Genomic DNA, 16,953 nt, shown 5'->3' with positions numbered 1-16,953 from the left:
CTCAATTCCTAAGTCCATTCTTCTTTCTATTACAAAAAGCTCAGCTCACAGTTTACACGTGATTTGAGGACAGCTCCCTGATGCACCGAAATCTGAGACCTACGAAAGGTCAGGAAAAGCTGGATGGAAGTCCTGCATTCAGATCCTTTCGGCATTTACATTAATGCTTAAATTTAAAATTAATAAAGTTTCAACCCAAACTAAAATTCTGGCTATCCAAAAATCATTTCTAAGTTCTCTAACTAACTTTCTAATAGAACTGCTAGTCACGACCTGAAATTCTGAATTCCCAGAGGTGGCTCAGAAATCAAAACATGTCAAATACTACTTGACAACCAATCTAAGGGACGATTCAAGAACCAGACCAGTCACAGGCCATGACGAACCACCAATGCCCGTGGATGTCAGGCACCTCATTGGCAACATGAAGCGACAGGCTAAGCTATGTCTGTGATTTGTGAGATTGTTTAGAAGCAGATGTAGTATATTAGATTTAGAATATATGCATAACCACAGATACTCGCTATGACGTTTTATCATAGGGTTTGGCTGATAACCAACCAACACCTACCAATCCCTCCAGAAAATAGAATCTGTTATTGGTGCCCCCATCAAGCCAGAGCAGGCAATCCTTCCCCATCTGCATTCAGACCTTTCGGGTGTGGAGTAGAAGGCAGATTCTAAGAAAAAACACTAAGAAAAGCCAGCCCAGATCATGACACTGGAGGACACTCTCACTGTGAACTGTGGGTGAGGGTCCTGAGTTCCTGACTGCACCGTGGGAGGCCGGCACCCACATGGGAGCTCAGAAGTGACCACTAAGCCACAGTGCTAGGTGACACGTGACAAGGGAGGTGCCGAGCCTCAAGTGAAGGCTGGAACTGCACTGACTTAGGTGAAGTAGGTTCACATGCATGTTGTTAGGAGGAGAAAGGGAGGTCAGCACAGTGGGAATCTGGAGGCAGGAAGTGCTACTTCAGGGGACTGGGCACTAGGCTTTCTACCCACTGACAAAGGTCAGGACCAGGATCAGCAATACAGCTGCTCCGTTAACTCTCACACCACGGACAAACTGTACAGTTAAGTCCTTAGGTCAGGGAGTTGCTATTTTCTGTTCTGAAAATGTAACAGAACCCAGTCTGCACCATCAAAAGAGAGTCTAACTTCCTCTGCGCTCTGACAACAATCTCACAGACAAATGAGCCCAATTACTGGTCACCTGTGATTCTCCAGCCAACAAGACTCTAGAAAACATGAAGAGGTAATAAGAGATATTTAATGTATACACAGATAGAATAAATAATTGTATTTCTAAGGTAATTAAGGCCTTTGTAATTTGATCAAACCAAGCTATATACATTTAAACCACCCTGATTCAATTCCAGTGACTCAAATTATTTTAAAGTATTCAGAGAGAAGGCAGGTTATTATTTAAAACTAAATACGAAGAAAAGGATCTGCAATACTGTGCACATTCTCTTTCCCCCAAATTCTCCCCAGTAGGGGCTGCTTCCCAGAACCCAGCTGACAAAGGGGAAAGGCGCAGAGCTGATGACTCGTGCCTGCTCTGTGCTGTCCTCCCTGAGCGCCTCCAGCCTTCCTGCCCATAACCTACACTTCTCATGGGCAGTTTGTGTCTGTTAGTCCCACTCAGCACCGAGCATTTGCCAGTGTGTATTCAGCATAGTAGGACTTGTAAAGAAATTTAAGGGAAGGACCTTCCAGAGGAGAGTCCAGTGTGCAGGGTGTGGGTGAGCACAAGTCACTCCCTCTACTTTCAGAAACCAGCTCTGGTCCTTTCAGAGGCCAAGAGCTCCAGAATTCTCAAACTTTTCAGTCACAACAAATACCTCAATTCTGAGCAGGGTAAAATTATAAGTCATAACAAAGTAAAACATTTTGGCATAAGTATGCAACCAAAAGAGATGCCATCTTTCCAGCTAGTGTTACTCAGACCACCTTGCTTTATACTCAGATTTGCTCCGGATTAATCAAAAAGCTTTTGGCATGGGTAGACTGCAAAATACCAAAAGTCAGTCTGAAAGGAGCCATGGATTTCCATTAAGTGCTCAGAATTGGCATGGTGGGAAGTGTCCACAGGCGCCATCTTAGGAACTGAGGCAGAGCAAGGGGCTCAATCACCGGGACCTGAGCTCCGAGAAGCATGGCACTGCCATCTCCCCTGCCCCACTGGGGAGGGCAGGATGCAGTCTGCAAATCCACACTTGAAAAATGGGCTGTTTTGGTTGACAGTTATTTGTGGGTTTTTTCTCAAAAGAAAAAGGATATGGGTCTTTTATGAAACAAGGTTGCAAAATAGAAGGCTTTTTGTTTTCAGCCAGGAGAGAGGGAATGGGAATGAGCCTTCCGTGTAGAGTCTGTAAGTGCAGTCCCTGAGGATGGGCAGCTCAGAGAGTCCCATGACAGAAAAGGACACATGCGGGCATGCTGGGGAGAGCAAGGACTGCTGAGGACAGGAATTTGAGTGCATATCCATGAATTAAAGGAGGGCTGGAGCAAGAGAGCCCTTTCTCGCTAAAATAGCTGGAGCAGGAGGTGTGAAATGTCCCAGGAACAGCCTTACACAGGCAAGAGGCGCAGTCACCCTTACGAACCTTTATCTGGACAGAAAAGAAGATGTTTCAATAAAAACAAGGGTTAATGACAGTTCAGTAAAGAGGGTGTTTATAACTCTCAGTTCTAAGTGGGCTGTGAAGTCACTTCAGGAGCCAGCAGCAATCAGAGTACTCAGGGGTCACCTCTGCAGGCCTCGCCTCTCTGTGATCACGGCCCCTCCTGACTCACTCCCCAGGACCCCGAGGCCAGGAGGAGGTCGCCCTTCAGCCTTCAGCCTTCTTTAGCAAGAAAACCCTGTGATGCACGGAATCAGTTCTCTCGTAAATGGATGCTACAAAGCACAGGGAAATACGACCAGAAGGGAAACACACCACTGAAAGTCTGGCCAGGCTTTTCAGAAACACTCACTCCCATTACAACCCAGCTCACTGGCATTTCAAATCATCAGAATTCTACACACAGCTCCTGGACAGGACTGTGTGACAGATCTCACCTGCCTGTGCCCAGGGAGCTGTGTGACATAGACATGGATATAGACTGTCGTCTGCTTCCACTTCTTTTGTTTTTCATTTTCTTTGAAGCACAAGCTCACTGTTACAGATTAAAATACGGTAAGTACTGCTGGGACCTAATTGTACATCATCTTAAGAGAACTGCCAGGTAGCTGGATACGGAAGGGTTCTCCCGAGCCACTGTTTCCCTCACGGCCAACTGAGAAATGCCACCTTGCTGTGAACAGGAAGGCGGGCAGGGCACAGATGCTCCAGGCCAGGAGGACAGGCTAGGTCTCATTTTGTACCTTTAGTCTTTACACGACTAAAGACCCCTTACAGAGGAAACAGTCAGGATTTGGCTGGAACACTTTTTTATTACAACATGTTTATACATCTGCAGGTAGAAGAAAAAAGGTTTTACCTTCCGTTAAACAGAGTGGCTTACCCCCTACCCCGCCCACGTCACTTGATTATGGTTATGGTTCAACAGATGCATTTTTCAAAGGATCATTTACTCATTAAGCCTCAAAGGAATTCTGTAGCCACTCCTGGTTACTTAATAAATTCAGAATATGTAAATGTATGTTTCTTCTCTCTTTCGTGATGCTTTTACTATTCCTTACTTCAAACTTACCCTTTCCCATACTGTCTGAATTCATGAGGTCCTGCTAAACACCTAGTAAATGGCCACACATAACACAGACACGCAGAACAAGGGAAAACATACACAATGTAGAGGTTTAAAAATTAAACTAAATTAAAAAGCCAAACAATGGAAATACTATGCACCAATTTCAAAGTGTCCTCTGAGGAGGCCTGGATTCACAGACAGCCTAGGAATAGGCTGGAAGTACAGGAAGACAATTGAAACAGGGCAGTGCTGTGTTCATCTGCTTTGTATACTGGCCAACTGGAGGAGGTACCTTTTGAAGAAAGGGTTCCTCAGTAAAACAGTTTGAAAACCATCTCTGTGCAAACTTCAAAAAGCTACATATGTCAGCAGACGTATAGCTAAGGAAGACAGAAGAATGCCAAAGTAAATGGATGGACAGGATTTTTAACTCTCCCTCACTTTAGACACATGAACTGCACTGGTCCAAGAGAAACATCTCAAACGATCCACACCTTTCCCATCCATGGAGACCATAACAGTAAGAAACAGTGCTGAGATTTCTTCTAGAACCACTATTCCTCCCACTCTGCGCTAAGGAGGTCAGAGAGAGCGTGGCAACAGCAGGCCTCTTCCTTTCTCGGCACAAGAGGCCCTCACTCATCTCATTCTACCTGTGCCCCAGCTACATACATAGCAGCTCAATTCTCTTCTCATTTGCCAACCAGCATCTACAAGACATGTAACAGAAACATTTAATAACAACTGAAATGGATTTACCTGCCAGCCCTTGTCCGCAGTCCTGTAGTAGGGATAGTTTTTCGTGATGTGCGTATAAATTCCATTTAGGGTGAGTTGTTTATCAGGAGCCATCGTAATTGCTTGTACGATTAATTGTGCATAGGAATAAGGTGGCTTTGAATCATCCTGTGTTTAAGTTAAAAAAAAAAAAGTACTGAAATTATCAAAATTTTTACTAAATTTACTAAAATTCAAGATTCTTGACATTTTTGAGCATTCCTATGATAATGCTTGGTTTTCCTTCCTATAAAAGTAATCTAATATGATGGGGGAACTCCCTGGCAGTCCAGTGGTTAAGACACTGCACTCTCACTGCTGAAGGCCCAGGTTTGATCTGTGGTCAGGGAACTAAAATCCCACAAGCCACCTGGCAGGGGGAAGAAAAAAAAGTAATATAATATGATGGGAAAGCATTTGGAAAATTGGGAGGAAGCAAATGGATGCATGTACAGCAGCATAAAAAAGAACATTAAAACCACATAAGGAAAAAGTCCAAATGGCAGAAACAGAAAGAATAAGAAAATGAGAAAAGCTGCCTCACCTCAGCAGGGTCCACAGCACGCACACTAAACCACGCCAGAGGCCCATCACGGGGCTCTAGCAGCCAAGTGAAGAGCTGGGCCAGGACAGTGGTGGCAAAGGGTGGAGTGACACACCCTCTCTCAGGCCCCTGTGGGGGTCCTCATACACACAAGGAGATGGGGCATGAATGCTGAACACCCCAGCGCCAGAGTGAGGACCACTCAGAAACAAGTGTCCATCAAGAGGCTCCTCCTGTAAGAAAACCCCACTCAGAGGAGAGCACCAGAAGCCAGACGCAGGGTTCCCACACCAGGGTCCAAGGCACTTGGGCAGGCATCGTTCAGGTGTGCAGGGCTGCCATGCACACCACAGGATGTTGGCATTCCTGGTCCCAGCACACTCAAAGCCACCAGTGGCTCTTTGCCATTGTGACAACTCAGAACCCCATACAAATGCGCAAAGTCACTGGGGAGACGGTGCACCTCGGCTGTGAACTGGGAAATACACATATCAACGGAGAAACCACAAAACGTAACGCTATGTAAACAGTAAGCTGCAAAAGAATACATTCAAGATGATACTCCTTATATGAGGTTTAGAAATGAACAATTTAGATATTGTTTAGAGATAAATACAAATAGGCAGACAAGCAGAGGACTGTAGGATGGGTGAGGAAGGAGAGTGAAGTGCCAAAGAACGGAATGCAGGCTTCACCTTCACTAAAGGCTAACTTTAGTCCTGACAGCTGGCCGTGGGCATGTGCTCTGCACTGGAAGACTGAGCCACCTGTTATCCCAGCACCCCACTTTCATTTACATTTTTTATTTTTTAAAATATTTATGTATTTGGCTGCACCAGGCCTTAATTGTGGCATGTGGGTGTGGCCCGTGGGATCTTCGTTGTGACGTGCGGGATCTTTAGCTGCGTCACGCAGGATTTTTATTAGTTGCGGCATGTGGGATCTCTTTTAAGTTCATGTGGGATCTAGTCCCCTGACCAGGGATCGAAGCCGGGCCCCCTGAATTGGGAGTCTTAGCCACAGGATCACCAGGGAAGTCTGTTAGCGCCCCATCCATCCATTCATTCACTCATTCATTCATTTATTTATTTATGGCTCCATTGGGTCTTTGCTGCTGTGCACGGGCTCTCTCTAGTTGCAGCGAGTGGGGGTTACTCTTCGTTGCAGTGCGCGGGCCTCTCATTGAGGTGGCTTCCTTTTGCTGTGGAGCACGGGCTCTAGGCGCGCGGGCTTCAGTAGTTCTGGCACTCGGGCTCAGCAGTTGTGGTTCGCGGGCTCTAGAGGGCAGGCTCAGTAGTTGTGGCACATGGGCTTATCTGCTCCGCGGCATGTGGGATCTTCCCGGATCAGGGCTCAAACCCGTGTCCCCTGCACTAGCAGGCTGATTCTTAACCACTGAGCCACCAGGGAAGTCCGCAGCACCCACTTTTAAATAGCTGATATTTCCTGAGCACTTGGGCCAGGCTCTGCCCTGTCTGTCCCCTGAGTGAGCTCACGCTGAGTTACAGGAAAGGGACAGTGGAATGGCTGAGCTGGAGTCCACACCAGGTGAGAGTACAAAGCCTTCCTCACTGTGCCTATGCTGCTGTGTTTCCTTGTTATCTTTCTTCTATACATTTCAATTTTTTTAAAAAGCTTTTTTATATTGAAAAACATAACACAGACAGGAAAGCCCATAATACATCCATATCAGGTAAAAACAAATTTTTGTAAAGTGAACAACAGTACAACCAACACTAGGTCAAGAGAGAACACAGCCCCCGTCTCAGTAGCTTCCTCATCCCCCGCTGCCTCCCAGAGAGGCCACCACTACTCCTGACATTTTATACTAATCATAACCTTACTGTGACTTAAGTTTTACCATCTAAGAATGCATCTTGAAACAGTTTAGTTTTGCCTGGTTTTAAACAGGCAAATGGACTATGGACAAAAATGGAATCCAACAGAGGGTGCCCCTCTGTGTCTGCCCCTGCCCAGCACCCTGTGCAAGAGGCTCCTGGCTGCTGTGGAGAGACAGTGCACGGCCACAGCTTATCCATTCCCATGGCTATGACGTGTCCTATGACACGAATATACCACATTTTATAAATACATAAAGTAATACTATGCCTGGTTTTATTTTTTCACGTAGCATTACATCAAGAGCACGTCCATATCAGTAACTATGCCACATAATATCCCCTTACTTAATCATTCTTCCCTCAGTTAGGGGCATTTAGGTTGCTTTCAATTTTCTGTTTTATATGAACTTTTGTTTTGAGATTTTTGTCCATTTCCCCTAAATGAAGTCCTAGAAGGGGTATTACTGGGTCAAAGAATAGAAATAGGCAGGGTCCTATTGTGGGCCATCAATAATTACCATCCAGGGACTTCCCTGGTGGTCCAGAGGTTAAGAATCCGCCTTCCAATGCAGGGCATGTGGGTTTGATCCCTGGTCAGGGAACTAAGATCCCACATGCTGCAGAGCAACTAAGCCTGTGTGCTGCAACTACTGAGCCAAAGCACCACAACTACTGAGCCCAGGCATGCCGCAACTATTGAGCCTGCACGCTCTGCAGCCTGTGCTCCACAACTAGAGAGAAGCCTGCGCACCGCAACGAACAGCCTGCGTGCCACAATGAAAGATCCTGCGTGCCACAACGAAGATCCCACATGCCACAATCAAGACCCGATGCAGCCAAATAAATTAAATAAATAAATAAAATTTTAAAAAATAATAATAATAATTACCATCCAAAAGGGGGACTGATGTGTCCTCTCTAAAGTGTGTGTTTGTGTGCATATGTGTTCACATGTACATTCAGACATGTGTGTGTGCAACCTTCACCATCTGGGACAGGAAGACTAAATCCCAAGAGTGGTCTCCTAGGACACCAGGCAGTGACCTTGTGAGGACCAAGGGTTCAAGCTCTCAGCACCTGGGCCCACAGCTGCCACCAAGGAGGGCCCAGTGCTGAATGACCAAAAGAATGCATCTCTAGTGCCCAGCACTGAGAACATGCTCAGCAATGACCCAACATCCGTGCAGACGTGCACTTCTCAAAAGGCCCTGGGGGAGTGTTCCTTGACATGCAGGCAATGCAGTGAGGACAGCTGGCTCCCCAACAGGCCCTGGGTTCTGTTTCGAGGCTATAAAACATTTACCTTTGGGCTGTCTCCACCTGAAGCTTCCTTCTCATTTTCTGGCTGTGAGTTGTCGGCCATTAAATTGAGGTCAGATGGTATCACACGGCCCATTTTGTACCCTGAAGACCCTGCTCCCCGGGGGCTGGATGGACAGGAATTCGCAGCACTGTGGGCGAGAAAAGGTTGCTCCTATTAGTCTATGGTAAAACGTACATCACACTGTGTTTCAATAACTGAATCTTATTTCAAGGAAAACAAATTTTAAAAGTAAGAGAACTTCAGCATTTTCCATGGAAAAATGGACTCATTAACTCTGTGAAATTTAAGATCACCCTAAGAAATCAGGTATTTGCTTCCACATGTATCATCTTAGGAACTTACCAAGGACACAGAACCATGCATGATGGCTCCAGGGCTCAGCCTGGTAGAGGGACACAGACCACTGCTCTGCTCGCCCCCTCCCACCAGGGAGCTGAGGACAGGCTGCAACAAAGGACATGGCTTCCAGCTACACCGGAAAGGTCAGGGGGAGTCTGAAGAGAGGGGGACAGCAGCGAGGCTGAAGACAGGACGCACAAAGAGGGGAGGAGGCCGTGGATACAGACACGCAGGCTGTGACGGGCTCACAGGAAACACCCAGAAATCAGAAACAGGAACCTGTTTTCAAACATGCACTTTTTTTTTCCACAAGGTAGGGCTTGGCCATGATGCTGAGAATGTTCTGATTCTTGATCTCCGCTGATTAAGAGCCACATTCACTTGTGATAATTCACCAAGTTATGTATTTAACTTACTCTCCCTTTTCTGTACAGTATTATACTTTACAAAAGAGAACAAGCTACTGAAATGGAAGGATGCCAAGATAAGACTGTTTTAAAAATCCAGTAAGTTATAGGACAGTATGTATGGTTAGATCTCATTTATGTTTTGGATAAAAAAAAGTCAAGTATTGCAAATGTATAGAAAATTTCTGGAAAAAATACCTAAGAAACAGTAGTTACCTCCAAAAAACTGAACTGGAAAGGAGGGGCCCAGGAGGTGGAACAACACACTATTACCTGGCACCCCCTGAACACTACTGGGCTCTCTACCATGAACATGCACCGTCAGTATATGCACTCACCCACGAAACAAGTGTTTACCGCATGCCAGGAACAACTCTTAAAGCACTGGGGAGAGAGGAACAAGACAGATGGCAGGACCACACTCTTGGAACTCCTGCTTAATGATTTAAAACTAGCTAACATAAATGAAGGGCCAATGTGGTGAGTGGCCCCACTGGCTGGGTGGTGGTGGGCTCCACCACCGTGAGCTGTCTCAACAGGGGGGGTGCTCTGCTGCTCAGTGCTGGCGGTGGGATATGGAGAGGGGATGAGCAAGGAAAACAGGATGAAGATGGGGCAGGGGGTGAGGAGAGACTGCATCAGCTCCTGACCCAATCCCTAAAGTTTCCAACCACCTCCAGTTCCCTGAGCGCCCACAGAACTTCTGTCTCCACATGGCCAGGCAGTGTGTCAGTGATCTGACCCTAAGGCTGCTGCTTCCACTGTGGGCCGTTGTCCCACGTGGGTAAACACGGGCTTTCTCCTCTTCCTCTGTGAATTCTGTGCACTTTTCACACGGTGCTGAATAAAAATCGGGCCACCGGCTGCTGTCTTCTGCCTACCCACTGCCACACTTACCTGGTGCACAGGTAAGTGCACCTGGTCCATCTAGTCACATACAGACAAATTCAACCAAGTGGGAGAGACAGAGGCAGCATCCTCAGCAGAGCAGCCATGGCAGGGGGCAGAGAAGGGGCCCGGGAGCAGCTGCACTCACATAACACCAAGCAAGGGTACAGCCAGAGTCTACCCGACACTCCTTCCAGGCCTTTCCAGAAGGATACCTTTCTGTCCATGCTGGTTTTTAAGATAAGAAACAGAAGTGTCCGACTAAAAGCTACAACCCAGAGCTGCCCGTGTTCCCTCTGTGCCCTCCTTGCTCTGCTACATGTAGGGGTCAGTCCCAGTGGACGAGGCAAGGCCTTCTCTGCCTGCCAGCCATGCCCTGTGGACACACCTGGACAGTAGGAGCTTGGCTCTCAAGAGAAGTAAATGTGTTCCTTTTGCACCTAAGTCTAACATTACTCACATGGAAGAAGATGCCTGATTACATACTTCACTCTTCTAAGACCCAACAGAACACAGGAGGACCGACCATCTGATCCTAGGACAGGGTCACGCCTGCTGGTCCCAGGCAATTCCTGACCTGACCCTCAGCTACTGCCCCCTGAAAGCGCGGGTTATGCAGTGGAGAGCACGCCTTGAAGGCACCATCCTCCACTTCCTGAAGCTCCCAGTCTCTCTTAGGACATCAGGACAAACAAGTTTGTCACCTCACTGTGGTCAAACTCAGTAATCCAAAGTGTAAGTCATCAGAATTTGCATGAAATTGTAGGAAACCAAAAAACTCAAAATGCAACTGAAAACCCACCTCACATTTTAGACCAATAAGACAAATCATCTATCCTTTAAACTTACACTCAAATAAAAGAATCCCAAGTGAAAACAAGGAACATTTGTGAACTGTGTTTCATATGCAGGAAACTAAGAGCAAACAGTGCTCAGAAACTAAACAATATTTTAAGTGCCCTCAACATCTCCCTCTCCATGTAGGTCAGCCCCAGGGAAGGGAGAAGACGTTGCTGTGCGCTGCTGCCCACTACTGTGACGTACGATGGCTTCTGAATGTCCCACGCAAGAGGCAAGGACTGCAATTTGGACAGGGTCATGTCCACCTTGGCACATGCACACCCTGACCCCACGGTGACCCCGTCTACCATGGAAGCTGCTGTGTACCTGATGGTTCCTGTGGGGGAGGGGAGGGGGCTGATGAGGTGGGCCATGGTGTCTGGAATGTTGATGGTCAGCGGCGAGATGTGAGCCTGCACGGGCTTCACGGGGGACTCGGGCGCTTCCTGTTTCTCCCTCTTCTCGCTGGACAGGGCAGTGAATGTGATCTTGATGTTTGTGCTCGGGAACCTGAACGTGCACCTAAAAAAGAAAAGCCAACTGTCAGCGCCCATCTGCCGATCGGTGGGCAGGATGCCCCATCCACAACAGGTCGCAGAGCCCGAGTGTCCCCAAACATACTGGAGCCTCGACTTGCATGGAAGAGTCGGAGAGAAGCCCATTTCAAGTTCACCTCACATGTTACAAGTCGATTAATGAGGGAAACACAAAGGAGGCATCACATGATTTAAAAACACTAGTAAGCAAAAACATCATTTAGACCAGCTCAACAAGAAAAAAAAAAAAACGGGAGAGGAGACTCAAAAAAGACTCAAATACCACTTAATCTACACTGGGTAAGGGTCTGGAGACAGGCTTGGGATCTGGAGATGTGCTCTTGGGACTGAGTAGGTGGAGGCCAGGCAGGAATGCTGCTAACCCCGCAGTGCATGGAAGGTCCCATCGCAAGGAGGAGGTGCCCCAGGCATGCCCCTCACCTGCTTACCTCTGATGACATCTCTTGCCCAGCCCTTCTCTCAGGTTCCTACTCTAGTCTGTCTGCAGCCAGTAGCCAGGGTGTTTCTAAAACAGCAAGATCTGCACGTGGTGTTCAAAGATACAAAAAGGCCAGCCTCTGTCTCTGCTGCCCTCGGGGCACAGCCCTTTCCTTCTCGAGGTCCTTCTTTCATGCTGTCCTCCCTCCACTTTAATACCCCAGAGGCCCCCACCCCACTGTGGGATTAAAAAGGTAATTAAAACAAGCAAATCACATGAATACAACGAATGGGAAGCCCACAATTGCAGCTGCCCCTTTATCGCTAGCATGAGATCTGAATAATCAACTTCAGGCCTAGAAAAGAAAGGGATTAAGACCCCACTGGCCTTAATTTCTAGCACAATATATATAACAATTACAGGAGTAAGGAAGTTTCCTCCTTTTCCTCCCATTTGTAGTTCCCGAGCTCCTGTCCTCAGGCGATAGTCACTGTTCACCAGGAAGGCCAGGCTGTTAGAACAAGCATCGTCACCCAGCACAAGGGCATCCAATCCCGCAGAGCAGTTACCTCTCTGTGCCTGTTTCCTCATCCACAGAACAGATGACAGCATCTATCTCTGAGAGTACCATGAAGATTAATTCAAATATTTATCAAACACTCAAATGTTTATTAAAATGAAAAAACCACACTACCTTCAGCCCCACTGTAAGATGTCAATAGTACTTGCTTTTCCTACAGTTGGACACTCACCATCCACTGTGTTGTTCGTTCCGTCATCACCTGGGAACTCACAGAAGCCCAGACTGAACCAGAGGAGCAGCACACCCACCTGCCTGTCCTCCACATGCCACGGAAGCAACAAAGCACTGTGCACAATTCCAACACGGGAATGTGAGAATGGGACTCCTCCCTCCCCCAAGGGGTACCTACATGTCTCCGGGGTTTATTTCTGCTTTCCACAAAATAGGACCACACCTTGCATGTTGGCCCTCAGTCTACACGTTCCCTCAGTGTCACCCACAGGGTCTGTTCGCAGACAGACCTCAGCGCAGGCTGAGCGCTGCCTTCAGGGCTAGCACCACCACATGGAGGACTTCCTTCCTTAGTATCCTATTCCCAAAGTTTCCAATTAAAGACAACAATCGTCTCCACGGCACAGGCGCCATCCATAAACCTCAGGCTCCAAGGGCACAGAGGGCATCTAAAGCAACGCAAGGCACTGTCAGGCCACCTGCTGACAGCCTCTGACCGACAGCATGTGAGAGTGTCCCAGCCATCAGTGGACACTGCCACTAACCCCACCCCCTTGACAGGTGAAAATGGTATCTCTGTTTGCATCTAAGCATGAACTTCTCATACGTGTATGAGCCATAAAACACATTTAAAAGCTACCCAGGTAGTCTGGTAACTTTGTTTTTCAATCTGAGTTATGATTACATGGGTGAGTTACACATGTATGAAACATACACTCTTCTGTGTATGTAGTATACTTCAGTAGAGAGGTTTTTTTTTTTAATTAAAAAAGCCATCTGTAGATGGATACAGAAATCGGTAAAATGTTGATAACATGCCAGGGGGTTCACAGAACATTTCCTATACTTTTGGGTTAACAATGGTGTATTTCTTTACCTGGGCAGCCATGTTATAATTATAACCGATTTTTCTATGTAGGTTACATTCGAAGCAAAATATATCAAAACAGTGTTTGAGTTCTCTGTGGAGTTCCATTAGTGATGAAATCCTTGTTCCCCTTTAGGGAATGTGAATGGCCACTGCTTGACTTTTCTAAGCTAGAAATAAAAAACAGTGGGATAGGGACTTCCCTGGCGGTCCAGTGGTTACGACTCCATGCTTCTACTGCAGGGGGCCCAGGTTGGAGCTCTGGTCAGGGAACTAAGGTCCCACATGCCACACAACCAAAAAGAAATAAAATAAATTAATAATGCAGGTAGGTAGCCCAGCCCACCCTACCCAACATGTTAAAAAAAACCAGTGGGATAATTTTAATTAATTGTTTCACAAAAGTAAAAAGAGCAGCAAAACATTAAAACAGCAGACAAAGCAAGGTGAGTGTCAGATCTCTGTCTCCCCCACACCACCACCAAGAGGCTGTTACGTCTGGGCACGCTGGTCCTCGTTCCCATGAAGCACTTCAGGTCATGGAAAGGGTTTAAGAGCCTAAGATACTATACTGATTAGGGAAATTAAGAGCATGCTGCCCGGGTCTCACGCTGCTTCGTACCATCACAATACCTAACACCGTGTGCTCTTTAAAAATACTTTAACTGATCCTGAAAGATTTGTAATAAAGCTCAGTATAAAAACATGCATCTGTTTATGAGAACTCTGAGAAATACGACAAAATAACAGAGAAAAGGGAAAGATTTTAAAATGAACAATAAGAAAAACCAGACCGCAGAAAGCAGAACGGCAAACCCCTAAGCAAAACATGACCAGGTACTGAGCACCTCTGAGAAGCCGTGCAACTGGAGCCACAAGCCAAAACTGAAGCAACACAACAGCTGATGGCTTCAACCTTAGGCAAGGACCCTGACAAAAACTAAGCTTCTTTTACTTGAATAAACATTAACAATTTTAATATGGATTCAGAGTTGCAAATATCCTTTTCTTCACCTCTCTCTTAGTGACAGGCATTTTTCTTGGAATGGAAACTCTTACAAATGAGATATGCAAGCCAATGGCTTGGGTCTAGAGCTCTGAATTTTAGAGCTCTGAATTTTCAGATTCACAAAGAAGCTCTAAGGATTCTGAAGACCTGTTATTTATTTATTTATTTTTGCGGGGGCTGCATGGGGTCTTCGCTGCTGCGCCCGGGCTTTCTTTAGTTGTGGCGAGCAGGGATCACTCTTCGTTGCGGTGCGCGGGCTTCTCCTTGCGGTGGCCTCTCTTGTTGCGGAGCACGGGCTCTAGGCGTACAGGTTTCAGTAGCTGTGGCACACGGGCTTAGTTGCTCTGCGGCATGTGGGATCTTCCCAGACCAGGGCTCGAACCCGTGTCCCCTGCATTGGTAGGCGGATTCTTAACCACTGTGCCACCAGGGAAGTCCGTGAAGACCTGTTCTTTATGTATCAATACAAAGCCAGGCCTTACTGCAAATACTTCAACACTAACATCATACAGCTAGGCAGAAATAATAAGCCACACTGAAATAAGCCTCCAACCAAACGGAAAGTCAAATTTAGTGATATCTCTATGCAAAGCAAGTTCAAACAATTAACCAATTAGGCAAACTATTCCCTACAACCAAGTCCAACTGGGCCACTTCAGAGGTGTAGGTGGCCTCAGGAAGAGGTTGGCTCCCATACCCTTTACCCCACAGAGGATGAGACAGGCAGGAACAGTGGTCTGGCCCCACGGCACCACTCGGAAAGGTGAGTGCAGCAGAGCAGCCTTCCACCTCAGCATCCACAGTGACGGCAGGCCCCGGGGGAGGACAGCCACCATGTCCCCCAGCCTCCTGTCATCCTTCTCTGTCGTGGCACAGATTACTCAGACACACTTCCTGACTTGGAAAAATCTCCCCACAAGTGGGCTCCATTTCTACCTACTTAAAACAACACGTCTGAATGCGATTCAGACAGTCATTGTTAGGATAACTCTGGAGTCCCTCAGTTTTTAAACAGTATTTTAGAAAGTTTAATGGGACAAGGCCTGCAGATGCCACCCTCATGGCCAGGGCACAACGCAGCAACAGTGTCCCTGCCGTGGGGCACCAAGAAGACACTGCCTCACCTTTGGATTTCCTGCTAAAAATAACAAACCCAGATCTCACCAAGAGGAAACATCAGACAAATATTCTACAAAACAACTGGCCTGTCCTCAAATATTCTACAAAACAATGGGACTTTCCTGGTGGTCCAGTGGTTAAGACTCCACGCTCCCAATGTAGGGGGCTTGGGTTCAATCCCTGGTCAGGGAACTAGATCCCACATGCCGCAACTAAGAGCCCACATGCTGCAAATAAAGATCCTGCATGCCGCTAAGACCGAGCGCAGCCAAATAAATAAATATTAAAACAAACAAAAAACCCCAACTTTCTCCAGCTCCCTAAATCTATGACCTGCTAACTTCCTATCTCACCCCCAGCAGATGACCCTACTTCATTAAAAAAAACCAACCAAACAAAAATCAACACAGAAGACACAGAAAGGCCAAGGAACGGTCACAAATGAGAGTAAAGTTCAATGCATGTGTGATCTGACTCTAGAAAAAGGGCATCAGTAAAAGACTGCTAAGTCCAGTTAAGGCCGGTGGGTTAGGTAACAGTGTTGTATCAACGCTAATTTGCTTTGGTACCTGGGCTGTGGTTATGGAAGGAAATTTTTTAGGAAATACACATGGAAATATTTTAGAGGTAAAAATGCATCACGTATGCAGCTTATTCTCAAAAATTTCAGGGAAAAAACAGAGCAATGAAGCAAGTGTGGTAAATGTTAATATTTGGGGAATCTGGGAAAATGAGAATCTCTGTTCTATTTTTGCAACTTTTCTATAGGTCTGAGTAATTTCAAAGAAAAAGAAAAAAATTTGGAAACTTTCAAGATGTCCCATGCAAAGCTTGATGATCTAGGCTGTGCCACTCCAGGTGTTGCTGGGCCTGAGCCAGGCCAAGAACTGTGTCATGAGCCATGACAAGGTGAGCATAGACACAGAGTGTTTGGAAACCACTCACTCTTCTACTTGTTCAGAGTGGACCTTCTCCACAGACAATCTGAAAGCCCTGCTCTGGGACACACCCTCATCATTATCTGTCTTCTATACATTTCAGAATCCCACCAAATTCCAAGGACAATCTTGTGGGACCCCTGACACAGTTATGAAATGTCACCTCACTGCAATTCTTATCAACTCCAGACCCTCCTCCAGAGTCTGTTTGTCCCTGATAGTCAGCCTCGGGCTAAGCAGGGAAGTACAACCCCAGTTCTGGAGTTCACAGGACAGGGTCATGGCCACATTCACACAAGTGACCCTGACACCTGTGCCCTCACATTCACCCAACACAGTTGATGTCTGTTAAACCTACACACCGTCCCATCACTGGGCTTCCAGATTGTGACCCAAGAAGCTGTGGTTTGTGGTGGCACCATACTCTGTACTCTGGATTTCTTCTCTCCTGGGAAGATTTGTCCCATCCTACATATAACAATATTCACACAGAACAGTATCTCCCTACCATGTTCCTAGAGCACAGCATTGAGTGTCCTGACAGCCAGCATAGGCTGAACCCTGCTGTTCTACATACGGCCCAAGATCTCTGTGGCTCACAGCAAAGGTCTGGGTCCAGCTTCTACCA

General features: G+C 46.8%; 1 protein-coding gene across 1 annotated transcript in view; it reads right to left on the bottom strand.

Annotated features, from left to right (window-relative positions):
- FOXK2 (forkhead box K2) overlaps positions 1 to 16,953 on the bottom strand; it is a gene marked incomplete at its 5' end in the record, with an annotated part of 68,250 nt that overhangs the window by 15,548 nt on the left and 35,749 nt on the right. The window contains 3 exons of the mRNA XM_082860381.1: positions 4,462 to 4,608; positions 8,168 to 8,315; positions 10,990 to 11,184. Of these exons, the coding sequence (XP_082716507.1) occupies positions 4,462 to 4,608; positions 8,168 to 8,315; positions 10,990 to 11,184 (490 nt within the window). The remainder of the gene's footprint in view (positions 1 to 4,461; positions 4,609 to 8,167; positions 8,316 to 10,989; positions 11,185 to 16,953) is intronic.

Source organism: Leucopleurus acutus (genome assembly GCF_964270905.1).
Source record: "Leucopleurus acutus genome assembly, chromosome: 19".
Classification (NCBI taxonomy): Eukaryota; Metazoa; Chordata; class Mammalia; order Artiodactyla; family Delphinidae; genus Leucopleurus; species Leucopleurus acutus.
Note: the sequence above shows the minus strand (reverse complement) of the source record. Positions and strands in the feature narration are given on the sequence as shown.